Source organism: Gigantopelta aegis, chromosome 3 (genome assembly GCF_016097555.1).
Source record: "Gigantopelta aegis isolate Gae_Host chromosome 3, Gae_host_genome, whole genome shotgun sequence".
NCBI lineage: Eukaryota > Metazoa > Mollusca > Gastropoda > Neomphalida > Peltospiridae > Gigantopelta > Gigantopelta aegis.
The window spans coordinates 80,676,115-80,692,018 of NC_054701.1; the positions used below are offsets into that span (position 1 = coordinate 80,676,115).

The 15,904-nt window shown below is 37.9% G+C and overlaps 1 protein-coding gene across 2 annotated transcripts in view; it reads left to right on the top strand.

The window, feature by feature from the left end:
- Positions 1–12,120, top strand: part of LOC121369150 (glycine receptor subunit alpha-1-like) — a 32,614-nt gene extending 20,494 nt beyond the window's left edge. For both annotated transcript variants that reach the window (XM_041494030.1, XM_041494029.1), the window contains exons 5-8: positions 448–530; positions 1,507–1,644; positions 6,417–6,763; positions 9,582–12,120. In XM_041494030.1, coding sequence (XP_041349964.1) covers positions 448–530; positions 1,507–1,644; positions 6,417–6,763; positions 9,582–9,791 — 778 coding nt within the window. In that variant the 3' untranslated portion in view covers positions 9,792–12,120. The remainder of the gene's footprint in view (positions 1–447; positions 531–1,506; positions 1,645–6,416; positions 6,764–9,581) is intronic.
- The last annotated feature ends 3,784 nt before the right edge of the window (positions 12,121–15,904 follow it).

The window sequence follows — 15,904 nt, forward strand, 5'->3', positions numbered from 1 at the left end:
TGGCTGTCTACTAATATTCAATGAGTAATCGATCATCAGTCCAATTTGATACAGGCTGGTAGGTACTCGGTTCGGATCCCAGTCGACGTATGGGATTTTTAATCCAGATACCGACTCCAAACCCTGAGTGAGTGCTCCGCAAGGCTCAATGGGTAGGTGTAAACCACTTACACCGACCAGTGATCCATAACTGGTTCAACAAAGGCCATGGTTTGTGCTATCCTGCCTGTGGGAAGCGCAAATAAAAGATCTCTTGTTGCTAATCGGAAAGAGTAGCCCATGTAGTGGCAACAGCGGGTTTCCTCTCAAAATCTGTGTGATCCTTAACCATATGTCTGACGCCATATAACCGTAAATAAAATGTGTTGAGTGCGTCGTTAAATAAAACATTTCTTTCTTTCTTTCTTTCTTTCAGTCCAGTTTGAATTTCATGGTTATATATTTCAGACTCTCTGCTACAATTCAGTGTCAAATGGATCTGTCAAAGTTTCCCATGGATTCTCAAAAGTGCAAACTGATGCTAGAAAGCTGTGAGTAGACCGACCAGTGTTTAATGAACATGCATCGAGTTGTCATCAGATATTTCAATGTTTGCGTTTAGTTTCGTTATTAAGGAATATGTTATTCTTGCGATTACAATTGCCTTTTGTTCGTCATGTATATTACTGTGTTCTGATTGTTGCTATCTTTAATACAATAGTTATAACTCTCTTTGAATTTATTTAGATACACCTTTTCCCCAACATTTTTATGATTTGTACTATACCAAATAAAATCCCATAGGCTATCATGTTAACGTTTATGCAATATATCAACCAAACTATGACCCATAAATATCACTATTACAACCACTATCTCAAAGTATTAACTGCAGAAAAGTGTACCTTACATGATTCATTTTCGATATAACCAAACTCCCCTAGTTTCGCACACAATTTCAGTACTTTTTGTTACAGGTATCACATGCATGTTTCAAGCATAAGGCTACTTAACACTTTGGTAGTAGATGAAATAAAATTGCATACATTTTTTGTCGAGATGAAACTAATGTTTCCTAACAACAAACAGTCATATTTATCACCAGTGGCAAAACTTCTGGTATTAACTGTTCTATCAAACGTTCGTTGCACCTCAAACTTTGACCCAGCCGGATGTTATTTGGTTTAAGTTTGTTTCTTTTGTTTAACGGCACCACTAGAGCACATTGGTTTATTAATCAGCTGCTATTGGATGTCAAACATTTGGTAATTTTAACATATAGTCTTAGAGAGGAAACCCGCTACATTTTTATATGCACCATCCCACACAGGATGGCACATACCATGGCCTTTGATATACCAGTCGTGGAACACTGACTGGGACGAGAAATAGCCTAATGGGCCCACCGACGGGGATTGATCACAGACCGACCGGGCATCAAGCGAGCGCTTTACCACTGGTCTACGCCATCCCCCCCCCCCTTATTTGGTTTAGTACTACCTGTACCGAAAACCGTTCTTTCTATAGATTCGTTCACCACTGATGACCTTGTGCTCCTGTGGTCGAGCAAGCGAGCGGCGACCTCCGTCCTACCCAATGCCTACATACCAGACTTCCTGCTGATAAACACAACAACTGGGGAATGCACCACCACGTACGCCACTGGTGAGTAAAGGAAAGGAATGTTTGGCTAGTGACAAAATACCTGTTCAGGACTTCGACCAATGGGAGTAGATTAGATTAAATTAGATGTTTAGCGACACCTCAGCACGAAAAATACATCGGCTAATGGGTGTCAAACTATGGTAAATGGAAATATAATGGGAACCAATGGGAGTAAATCGTCAGCTATAGTGATAGTAATACGTTTTGTCCATGGAAAAAAAAAAAAAGAAACATGTTGCTTAACGGTAATCTGTTTGATTAGCAGTATTCTGAAATGTATTTTTATATACTTGTATCCAGTTTCTCTCAAACAGGACGTCACATACCACGAAGTTTTTTTTTGGGGTGGGTTTTTTTTTTTTTTTTGTGGGGTTTTTTTGGGGGGGGGGTGTTTTTAGAGGTTTTTTTTTTTTTTTTTTTTGCTTTTGTTTGTTGGGGAGGGGGGGGTATTTTTTTTTTTTTTTAATATTTAGAGAATAACTAACGAGCTACGAGGAATTATGAATTATCTGTCCCTCGTGAATGAATGTTGTAAACCCGAGCCTTTGGCGAGGGTTTTACAACATTCATTCACGAGGGACAGATAATTCGTAACTCCTCGTAGAGAGTTGGTTATTCTCTTTATTACCCATTGTCAATTTTAACTGATTTTTAATGTAAAAATATTCCTCTGCAGTCTACAACAAAGCCATCAGCCATTACGTCATATAATCTTACGCGCATTACATGACGTAATGTAAGTGACGTTATAGCATAACGGCGTTCTTGTTACAGCCAAATGTTTACAGTACAAAATAATACAACTGTATTTGCATTTGAAAATAATTATTTTTATATATTACTAAAGCCGCTGCTTATTAAACTATACCATTTCATGTTTACGAAACAAATGAGTCTATTTGTTTTTGTAAATCTTTGTAGATCGTATAACGAACGTATGTGTAATCTGACTCATGAATGGAAACATTATATGAATGAAAGTGAAGTTCCGGCCATGCCAAGCAACCAACCAAACGTCGTGATTTGTAAGCCAACCAATCAGTGGCTGTAGAAGCAATCTGCACACTGTGCAGAGATCGAAAAAATATTACCCTGTATATTTGAGCCCATATGGGTAATAATAATCATTACGCTATAATGAATAATGATTAATACTGTTTTGGGTGAATAAGTTATTTTTACATTAAAATACTTGTTAGTGTACTTTCGAAAATTGTACAAGACATCAATTTTCAAAATTCACTGGCGTAGCCAGATGGAGGCATCATGGGCATCATGCGCGCGCCCCACTCCCGAATCACACCATGTTTACCCCACCACATTTTATATTTTCCTGTCGCCCCATAACACAAGTCATGAACAATGTGGTCCCCCTCCACCCCAATGTGGATGGCCCCAATACAAAATCCATTATTTAAATTACACCCGCTACCCTAAAGAAATTCCAGCATCCACACCTGTTATTGTCATATTTATGACAGTGTCACGGGGATCCTATAATACCCGTAACTGAATAAAACACGATTATCCAAATATCTCTCCTAACTGTATATCTATTAGATCTCTCTGTATCGGGCAGTCCAATACCCGAGTGGCTCGGCTCTAGGTATAATCAGAGATATGATCTTATCTAAAGTATATAATATATAGCACGTTTAGTTCACTAGAAAACACAACAAAACACAATACACTGGAATCTGTATTAACCTTACGCTGACAAATATATTTGCCGCAGTTAATTAATTAACAACAACAATAATAATAACAACCCAGAGCTAAACACTTAATTAGTTAATCTCTAGGTGTCTAGTTTACACAATATACTAATCACTTCACCGTGATACAACACCCACACGTGTTATAATTGAGAAACGCTGCCAGGGGAACTTAATTAATAAAGGAATTACAAATCTATTCCTAACTGGTTAATTTTTAATTAACCTTAACTACTCATTCAGTAACCTTGTAATACAGAATTAACACTGGTACCTATCACAATAAAGACACTAACCTACAGTTTACCTAGGTCCTCTAGGATGACCGGCTAAGCTTTATATTACCAAATACTCGTATAAAAATCTTAGAACATTGAAGCCTACAATTTACTTCGTCAGATTACCGGAAACACTGTCTAAATAATATTGGTATAATACAGTATTAAAATATTTAAAGTCACATCAATCACATCAAGGTTATACAACAGAGCAGAACAAAATATATTTACCACGTCCGGACTGAACTTATATATTTCGTTCAGTGGACGACGTCCGTTCCCTAGCAGCCTTCCAATGTTTCTCCTCGATATATCTAAAATCCTAGCTATTTATTATAAAATCTCAGACTGGTTCGGAGACAGTACGCGGGACCGAATCTTATGATGTGTATATTTCCACAGCGACCAAGACGGGATATTTCCTTACAAGCTTAGACTGATCGTCGCCTAGTTCGTTAGAGTTTCCATGGTCGCGCGGAGGGATTACGTAACCACTCTCCACATGGCCTCCACACCTGATCTGGGTGTGTATTAGGGTGCACGGTCGCGCGGAGGTATTACGTAACCAAGCTGCACACAGCCCTCTAAAACAATTAACATCGCCACAGGCGAAAAGATAAGAGCATGTTCCCTCACACACACCCTCCTCAAAAAGGATATTTCCTCTACTCTAGGAATAGGGAAATATACTACATTTAAACAAAACAAAGCGTGCGTTAACCGACGCATCCGGGCATTTATAACACATAGTAATAAGGTGACTACCAGTAATCACACTGAGTCCCTGGTATACAATAAAATATATAAAAACAAAACAGAAATCAAGAACGTCAACACATTATCACAACGTTCAACTTCGGGATAGGGCATCAGCGATTACATTGGATGTGCCCTTGATATGTTCAATGGTAATTGGGAATTCCTGCAGAAGAAGACTCCATCTCAAAACTCTCTGGTTGGTGGCTTTCATTCTGTGAATGAAAGTAACCGGATTATGATCAGTAAAGACGACCACTTGATGCAAGGCCGATTTCACGTAGATCTGAAAATGCTTCAGAGCTTGTACCATGGCCAAAGCTTCCTTCTCTATAGTGGAATAGTTCACCTGGTGTTTGTCAAACTTTTTGGAGAAGAAACTTACAGGATGGTCCAGTCCATTTTCGTCTTCTTGGAACAGCACAGCTCCAGCTCCCACGTCACTGTCATCCACAGCCAGCTTGAAAGGTATTCGGTAGTCTGGTGCTGCCATCGCTGGAGACGAGGAGAGCATCTGCTTAAGACGTTTGAATGACTTCTCGCATTCGTCTGACCACTGGAACTTCGTTTTCTTCTTTATCAGTGTCGCACGTTTTCCAGGTTTTCTCCGACAGGCATGCTGTCGAATCGGTGTAGCGTTGGGTTCCAAGCGCACATCCTGGATTAAGGTGTTGGTAACCGTTGGACGGTTCTGACAAATGGCAACATTGTCTTGTATCAATGTAGTCAACGTTGCTCGCTGGGAGCTCAAGTCTGCTAGAATCTGGCTGTTGGTTAATTTGATCTCTGCAGTCTTGACGTCATCACAGGAAATTGAGTGACTCTCAATTTGGACAGGTAACATTGGAACTATCGGCAGTCTGTCAAAATAACCTTTTAGCAAATTGATGTGATAATACCTACTTTTCCTAACCCTATCAGGAGTTTTTATCACATACCCTGTCTCATTAACCCGTTTGTGCACAACATAGGGCCCGAAATACCTGTTCTGCACAGAACCCCGTTTAATGGGAAGGTACAGCAGCACCTTATCCCCTGGTTTAAATTCCCGACTCCTAGCCTTCCTATCAAACACTGATTTTATTTTGCTCTGAGCATGGCTCAGATGCTTCCTAGCTAGTCCGGACGCCTGGCACCTCCTATCTCTAACTCTCTTATTCATTAATACTCCCTTGTCCATATAATAACCTGACATCTGATCCTCCATCTCACCCTCAGTTAACAAAGTAGTGCGAGCTGCCAACAATTTTGAATCAGCCCCCTGCTCTAGAATTAACTCTTGTCTATTACAAGGTAACACAACTGGTTCATTTCCCCTCTGCGGGAGATCAACAGGTTCCACCACATTTAGTTCCTCAGTTGACTTATCTACCATTTTACTGATAACCTCATCCACTCCAATTTCATGGCTCACACACGTATCAGACAAATCACAATTTTCCTCTGGGTCTCGTGCTACCCTTCTGGCCATAGCCCTAGTCATTACACACGCAGGATATTTAACAGGCAAGTCCTTCACAACACCCATAATGACTGGTCCCGTCACAAACTTCGAACACAAGAAAACGTTATGTAACCGGACAACCATATTTTCTCCAGTAACCGAGGTTAAGGCCAAACTACATCCTGTATCTGAATTCTCTATACCAGCTAAACACTCTGACGTTATCAGTGACTGGCTACACCCTGTATCTCGATAGACTGGTCCGGAGACAGTACGCGGGACCGAATCTTATTATGTGTATATTTCCACAGCGACCAAGACGGGATATTTCCTTACAAGCCTAGACTGATCGTCGCCTAGTTCGCTAGAGATTCCATGGTCGCGCGGAGGTATTACGTAACCACTCTCCACATGGCCTCCACACCTGGTCTGGGTGTGTATTAGGGTGAACGGTCGCGCGGAGGTATTACGCAACCAAGCTGCACACAGCCCTCTAAAACAATTAACATCGCCACAGGCGAAAAAGATAAGAGCATGTCCCGTCACAGACAGTATATATTTTTAAATTATTATTTGCAGGTACGTTCCCGTGTTTAAAGGTGGAGCTATTTTTAGAGCGGGAAATCGGCTTCTACATCACACAGACGTATGTTCCCAGCATCCTCATCGTGATTCTCTCGTGGGCCTCGTTCTGGATCGACCACCAGGCGGTTCCCGCCCGGATATCCGTCGGCCTGCTCACAGTGCTCACCATCACCACGCAGAGTTCCGGTGCACGCGCACAGTTACCGAGAGTTCCCTACATCAAGGCGATCGACGTCTGGATGTCCGTCTGTCTGGTGTGTGTGTTTGCGGCTTACATGGAGTATGCTGTCGTCACAGTCTTGTCGCGAAGATATAAAAAGTCTGAAAAGGAAAAACAAATGGTAAATCTTGTCATATATATCCTCCATTTGTAAATTGCATAGTTATCTTTGACACACATCACAAAGTGGCGGGATTTAGCTCAGTCGGTCAACTGGGTGGGTTTTTTCTCGTTCCAACCAGTGCACCACAACTGGACAAAGGCCGTGGTATGTGATTTCTTGTTTGTGGGACAGTGCATATAAAAGATCCCTTGATGCATTAGGACAAAATGAAGTGGGTTTCCTCAGATAACTACGAGTTCAAAATGTTCGACATCCAATAGCCAATGATTAATTAATCAATATGCCTCAGTGGTGCCGTTAAACAAAACAAACTTTAACCTCACAAAGCCATTGTTGACTCTTTAATAAAGTCTCATTTGATAGAACAGGTACCAAAGGAAAGAAATGTCTAACTGTACAGCTATTTGGTGTGTATTAAACGGTTCTACACTCTGTCTAGCGCATAATGGTGGAATTTGAAAAACCAAGCGTTTAGTACTTTCAAAATTGTTTCTCTGCGAAAGCCAGAGTCAAAGGGGTGATTTAACAAGGTCGTGACTGCTTCTTGATTCAGTCATAGTGTTTCGGCTATAGGAAGGAAGGAAGGAAATGTTTTATTTAACGACGCACTCAACACAGGGCCACACAGATATTGAGCGAAGAAACCCGCTGTCGCCACTTCATGGGCTATTTTTTTTTATTAGCAGCAAGGTATATTTTATATGCACCACCCCATAGACTTGATAGCACATACCACTGTCTTTGATGTACCAGTCGTGGTGCACTGGCTGGAGCGAGAATCGCCAATAGGAAGACATCCACTTCACACGTGCAAGACAATACATTCTTCTAATAGCTTGCGTGTACCAAATAGTTTTCAAGCCATTTGCATGATGGTTTACTGAAGATACAAAACAGAAAATTAAATACGAACACTGCACATTATAATATAAAGAAATGAAAACAAATGTTATTTACTATATTAAAATATTACTGTGCAAACATAAATAAACTAACAACTAAACAACACAAACAAATAAATAAATAAATAAATTGAAAAGCTGTGTTTGGAAGCGTTGTGAAGTTGATAATGGTTTCACGACTGGTAGGTACTGAAGTGAGGACCCATCTGGGACATCCCACTATCCTCATACATCGAGTTTCATCCACTTCCTGGGTGCAATTATGGGTCTGTGTCGCCAGTTTTTCCCACAATTGGGGATGCTTACCTTTAAGACACTGCTGGTTCCGTGTATCTTTGGTTCATGTAATACCTATATTAAAGACGTATACAACCAGCCATCGATTTGGGGGATTTGTACTTTTTAGGATTTTGGCAGAATCATAAAATGGTGTAATGTAAGTATTTTCGAATTTCATCTCGTAATATTATCTTTTGCTTCTGAGTCAAACTGGGATTCGCGGAAGCACGGGATCCTACTAAATTCGCAGCCTGGCAACGTTAGACATTTTTCGATATAGGGTGATGCCGATATAGCTGTCTAATATCAAGTGTGAAGTATGGCCTCGTCAAGTAGCCACACGCGAAAAGAAAAAAGGCCTGTGGCCATAAGCATATGAGACACGAGGCGGAGGGGGGTGCTGGGACAACTGCCCCTAGTGCTGGAGCAAAACCTCAAATTCGGACAAAAATGATACAGATATTCGGGCAAAATGTGCTTACCTAAGACCTATTTACCATGAATTTCCATCATTCTTCCCTTAAAAGTAGTTGTAATCCATGTTAATATGCGCAGTGATTCATTTGCAACCATATATAGCTGTTTGGTAGTAATGGTAATATGAATAAATGTTATTATCCAGATTCGGGAATTTTCGTTTTATTCGGGGAAAAGCCAACCTGCCCCCCCCCCCCCCCCCCCACAAAAAAAAATGGGAGCCTGTACGCCTATGCCTGTGGCTTCACAATTTATCGCACCATCATGAATATCTGGTTGTGATGTCCCAAACAAAAGCTTTGTTGGTGTGTTTTTGTGGCGTGTTTTTCAACAACGATCCGTAGTTTCCTCTCTTTGTTTCCCCCGTGGGTATGTTTGACATGTTTAGCATTATAATGATGTGTTGAATTACCGTGTCACCAAACAGTGATGTGGTTCGGGGCTAATGGGAGATTAATCGTTATGGTTTCCAATATTAAAACACGCCAGTAAAATTAGATGACTGAGAACACACTTTCTAGAATGACTGAGTCTCTTAGAATACCAGTAACTCGTCAATAATGAATCATGAATGCCTATTAACTGCGAAAAATCATCATTTTTGGCGTTAGAGGATGCGAACAATTGGGGAAGGAGCATGATTAGTTACCTTTATGAATTTATTCATGTATAACGATACCAAAACACGAAACATACGGGCTATAAAATATTTAAAAAAATAATAATTCTGAGAATGTTTATACATCAATCAATTTTTTATTAAAAGTGGAGAAAATCTAGGTTATAAAATGTCGCTTTTCAAGTAAGGCAGGAACTATGCATTATCTTCTAAATTCTGTGTTAGAGCCTCCTACTTCCGACCACTATGCGGTTCTATTTTTAATATATATATATATATATATATTTTTTTTTTTTTTTTTTTTTTTTTTTTTATATATTTCTTCTTTTTTGTGTGTTTTGGTGAATTTTGTTGTTTTATTTATTTAGTTGTATATTTGTTTATTTATTTTTGTTTATTTTTGTTTAGGATTTTAAGTTTCATTTTTTTTTTTTTTTTTTTTTATGTACAATTTTCGACGACTATGCAGTTCTGTTTATTTTATTTTTTATTATTATTATTTTTTTATTTATTAATATATATATTTTTTTTTTTGCAGGCTATAGAAGACGCGGTGTCTGTGACTAACATCGCTCTACAAGACGGTCAGAACGGCTCACCGCCAACAGCAAAAGGAACAAAACCAAGCAAAACATCGGACAAAAACACTGGTCGAATTGTGGACAAAATCGCGCGAATATTGTTTCCTACTGCTTTCTTAATATTCAATCTAATTTACTGGTTTTACTACCTTTATTTAGCAGATTGAAATATTATATATTCCATATGACCGGCGCCACGTTCGGAGTTGCAAATTAACAATACATTAATCTGACCCGCAGTTATCTTGTAAAGAGCAATCGAGAACACACACACACACACACACACACACACACACACAGTGTACACACACATACACAGTGTACACACACATACACACACACAGAGAGACACACACAAACACACACACACATACCTGCGCGCGCATTTGCTCGTGCATACACATATTACATACATACACGCATACACGAACACGCACACACACGCACACGCATACACAAAGGTAAAAGTACAGTAAAGTACTTTTAGAACAAACACGCTTACACCAAACTACTGTAATAGCTTAATACGCACTACCAGTTATGTAACTGTATCACTGCCTCAAACAGTGCAATTAAACTCTCAACGATTTACACTTATGACATCTAATCTTGCACCAGAGGCTGAACAAAACAGCGCTAGTTTTTTTAGCGGCCGGTGCCGGAAGTGTAGCATTTATCTCTAAGGGTAAAATCGATCATTATCTTATATGTTCATGAACTGAGCACCCCAAGGACTAATTTCGACCATAGTAACAGATGCTGTTCTTCCGACAATTCTCTTTTGATGGTCTCTGTTGCAGGATTAATTATAATCATTGCTACAAATCATTATTATAGGCCGAAATTTTAGAACGCACCTTAATGTATGCGAACAACGCTTATGCAATGTTTGTATGCAAAACTGTACGCTTATGCAAAACATATATAGATATATATGTATATATTGCTTCTCAACACACAGTCATTCATCATTGCCCTAACTACTTAATTAGCTTTTCATAAGGCTGTAAAAATAAAAATATAATTCATCATTGCCCTAATTTCTCAATTAGCTTTTCATAAGGGTATGGAAATATATATGTAAGGCGTGCACTACAACAGTTTGTTCTGACTGTGCACGTAAAACCCTATGACACAATAGATAATCATCATTGCCCTAACTACTCAATTAGCTTTTAATAAGGCTGTAAAAATAAAAATATAATTCATCATTGCCCTAACTACTCAATTAGCTTTTAATAAGGCTGTAAAAATAAAAATATAATTCATCATTGCCCTAACTACTCAATTAGCTTTTCATAAGGCTGTAAAAATAAAAATATAATTCATCATTGCCCTAACTACTCAATTAGCTTTTAATAAGGCTGTAAAAATAAAAATATAATTCATCATTGCCCTAACTACTTAATTAGCTTTTAATAAGGCTGTAAAAATAAAAATATAATTCATCATTGCCCTAACTACTTAATTAGCTTTTAATAAGGCTGTAAAAATAAAAATATAATTCATCATTGCCCTAACTACTTAATTAGCTTTTAATAAGGCTGTAAAAATAAAAATATAATTCATCATTGCCCTAACTACTTAATTAGCTTTTCATAAGGCTGTAAAAATAAAAATATAATTCATCATTGCCCTAACTACTTAATTAGCTTTTAATAGGGCTGTAAAAATAAAAATATAATTCATCATTGCCCTAACTACTTAATTAGCTTTTAATAGGGCTGTAAAAATAAAAATATAATTCATCATTGCCCTAACTACTTAATTAGCTTTTAATAGGGCTGTAAAAATAAAAATATAATTCATCATTGCCCTAACTACTTAATTAGCTTTTCATAGGGCTGTAAAAATAAAAATATAATTCATCATTGCCCTAACTACTTAATTAGCTTTTAATAAGGCTGTAAAAATAAAAATATAATTCATCATTGCCCTAACTACTTAATTAGCTTTTCATAAGGCCGTGAAAATAAAAATATAATTCATCATTGCCCTAACTACTTAATTAGCTTTTCATAAGGCCGTGAAAAAAATATATACATGTAACTGTTGCTGGACAGACAGCCCAGATAGCTGAGGTGTGTACCTAGGACAGCGTGCTTGAACCTTAATTGGCTATAAGCACGAAAATAAGTTGGAATGAAATGAAATAAAGAAATAGTATTACCGAAGGACGAAATATACATATAATAGTAATGTGGATAAAGAGATTACACGGAAGTCTTTGTCCGCTAACAAATAAACACCATTTGTTTGCTAATGTGATTATTCCCAAGGAAAAAGAGAATAACAATGCTTTAACAATCCATTAATAAGTTCAGCCAACCAACCATGTTTTGGTTCTAACGTCCAGCTGGTAAATATGTCCACAAATTCCGTAATTATTTTAACGCTTTTCTTGTTAATTATGGAGGTAGTGTGTGTATTATTGTATATTAATTAAGATATATGTATATAAAAAAGTGCATTATCATGAATTGATTAGTAATAGTGTTGTTGTTGTTGTTGTTGTTATTGTGTGGTGGTTGTTGGACCTTTTCTTTGCCCATTTTATTGTGTTTATTAATAATGTACAAATATATAAGGTTTTAAGAATATTTATTCCAAGTCTAAAAACTAACCCCAATGCTGATGACATTAAATTGCAGTCGGTATGTTTTGCCCCAAACATATGCATGGCTTACACATTTCCTTACTTCTGGATTATTCAATTTTCAAATGAAATCACATTACCACCAAATGAAATCATATAGATGACAACAGTAACATATGTGACTAAAACTGCTACACTCAGCGTTTCAATCAACATGTACACCAATATATATATATATAGTAATACTACCATCCGTCACCATTAAAGTGACAGACCCTAGTTTTTAAACACTATGACGTATTTTTCACTATTAAAGCCGTTTTTTATTATTTAAATTAGAATTACTTACATTTTATTGTTTAGAATATTCATTTTCATTCACCTGAAGTGATTCTGGTTATCCAGGTTTTTGTAATACCTCAAAATGCATTTTTCATTATTAAAAAAATGCACGTTCGTCTGAGAAGTAATTGTTATCAAGAGTAGTTCTATTTATTTTTAGACGATGTTTCCCTTTATAACATCACAGTTTTTAGCTTCCCTCGCTTATAGGTTTCTCCAAATGTTTTGCAGGTTTGTTAATCAACTAAACTTAGGGCTGAAACTAGGGTCTGCGCCTTTAAGTAAATCAGAACAAAACATCTGGTTTAAGGTGCTCGTTTAAAAAACATCTGGTTTAAGGTGCTCGTTTAAAAAATAACGGGACGTGTCTTCGACTACCTTAGTGTCTTATATAAGAAAAACACTTTCCAATTTCTCCCACGATTTCAATCTGTTTCCACCCTTTCTGTCAGTTTCCTCCATTTCTGTCTTCTGAGTTGTCCACACTATCGCCTACCCGTCTCAACTTCCTCCACGGGTGCAGTCTCTATGTACTTCCCTCTGCACACACCTAGCATCCTCGTCCTCTGCCGCTAATAAATCTGGTCTGACCCACGGCACTAACTAACGACCGCCGGTAGTATGGGGGGGGGGGGGGGGGGGGGGCATAGTAGGTAGTTACAAGTGCCTCTTAATAATGCCAGAAGTAACTACTGAACACTCTCCGAAGTGGCCAAACTAAGCCCACAGTTAAAAAGCTGATGGAGAATGACAGGTGTGTGTAATGATAACAGAGTCATTATGACTGTTAAAATACTGCTATTTAATTACGACAAACTCAGACTGTATACATTTGAAGATGGGCGACCATGATGCCCTCACATCCGCGCATGCGTGAATAGTAATTATAAATTAGCGATTATCTGAAGCTACTAAAGTTCAATATATCACGGTGTGTGGCACAGATAGCCACAAGAGACAAGCACCTGTCGCGATTGGACTGTGGAGGTGGACAGTGAAAGATAGGAGTTGCCAGATCGGGAAGAAATGAGATGGAGTAAAAGGAAAGGGTGCAGGGGGGGGTGGGGGGGTAAAAAAAAATGTGACCCCTGCATGTTTCGGGGCGGGACGTAGCCCAGTGGTAAAGCGTTCGCTTGATGCGCGGTCGGTCTAGGATCGATCCCCGTCGGTGGACCCTTTGGACTATTTCTCGTTCCAGCCAATGCTCCACAACTGGTGTAACAAAGGCCGTGGTATGTACTATCCTGTCTGTGGGATGGTGCATATAAAAGATCCCTTGCTGCTAATCGAAAAGAGTATCCCATGAAGTTTGTGACAGCAGGTTTCTTCTCTCAATATCTGTGTGGTCCTTAACCATATGCCCGACGCCATATAACCGTAAATAAAGTGTGTTGAGTGCGTCGTTAAATATTACATTTCCTTTTCCTTCCCTGTATGTTTCAAGCACAGTAGTAGTTGGTACATTGACACTAGCTGACATTAAATTACAGGACTTTACTGGCCAGATGAAACAATATTTTACGACATCAAATTTCATCACGAATGGAAGGAATGGTAGCGTCAACTGTGGAATTAAAAATTAGATGTACCTCGAACTTTGACCCAGTGAAATACTATTTGATGTACTGCTACCTATACTATGATAAAGCAAGTTTATTTTATTTCTACTAAACAAATGAAAGCGGAAGTATTTTTGTATGAATTTAATAATTATAATTTTTGCGTGTTGCTTTTCGGAGCAATTTATTTTCTTTTTCTGTACAAGGAAGTCGATTTTGTAAATTACTTTCTTTATACGTTACTTTTTTTTATTCATATAAATACTGAACTATACGTACCAACAGATTACTTAATGGGAATTTCCTGAGTTTGCTGAAATTAAGATGTTTGAAATATTGCCGACTGAAATTGCATATTAAATATATAGAGGATTCGACACGAGTATTTTTAATATGGAAAATATCAACCGAGTTTATGTTAGTCGGTATTTCGTGTGTGGAGAATTACAAGGTTTTATGTGCGCAAAACCTTATTTTGAGAAATCGCCACTTGAACTTTGGAGCTGCCATATCTGAGTCATAGGGAGGTCTTTGCAATAGCTTTAATATAACAACTGTTTCTTAAAATACCATATTCTAGGACTGTTTACTATGTAGATAATTTTATTTTCTATCAAATAGGATGGATAACTCATTTTTGGAAAAATTGCAAATAGAACCTTGTAATTCTCAGGCCACGAAATTTTGTCGAGGCTCTGCCGAGACAAATACCGATTAACTAGACGAGGTTGATATTTTACATATTAAAAACCACGAGTAGCAAAATCTATTTATCCTATAACACTTCTAAAATAACGTTTTAATTCAATTTTTAGTAAATCACAACACTAAAATCGCCGCCATTGGTAATATGACGTCATCACGATTAGCACAAATTAGTTTGACGTCACGCATGTTAACTAAATCTTTGAAAACGTTACGCTCGGGTACACAGGTTTTGTTGGTTTGTAAGCAAATGACCTATCCGCAGCAACGCATTACCTAGAGACCTTGCAAATTTGCATACCATTATTAACCGGGTTAATATACTAAAATTATCACATTAGTTTATGACATGAATATCATGGGTAAGTTATAGGATAAATTGTTTTTCATAAATGATTAGTGGCTGGATATTAAATGTTTCTGGTCGTCTTAATGTTTGTACTAGGTCAAACTTCATTTTAGTTCCTACTATATTCGTTTCAGTCGGTGCACCACAATTGGTATATCAAAGGTCGTGGTATGTGCTATCCTGTCTGTCGGATGGTGCATATAAAAGATTTTGTTCTACAAATGGACAAATGTAGCGGGTTTCCTCTCTAAGACTATATGTAAAAATTACCAAATGTTTGACATCCAATAGCCTATGATTAACAAATCAATGTCCTCTAGTGGTGTCGTTAAACAAAACAAACTTTAACTTGTTCTTCTTCTTTTTTTGTACGTTCAAAATTATTGGGAGACCAAATATAGTTTGGGCTACTTACAAATATATATTAGGACCATAAGCGTACGAGACCGGGGACGGGGTGCGGGTGGGGGGCAATTGCTTAAATTCAGGCAAAATGAGCTTGCCTGAATACTTTTCACCATGTATTTTCATTATTCTACCCAAAATATTAGTTGTAACCCATGTAAAATGCGTGGCGATTCGTTTACGACCCTATATAGCTGTTTACCAGTAATGCTAATATGAATAAACGTTGTAATCCAGATTCGGGCACTTTTGTTTAATTCGGGCAAAAATCAGCCTACTAAAATGGCCTATGATTAGGACGATCAGAAACACATTGAATATACA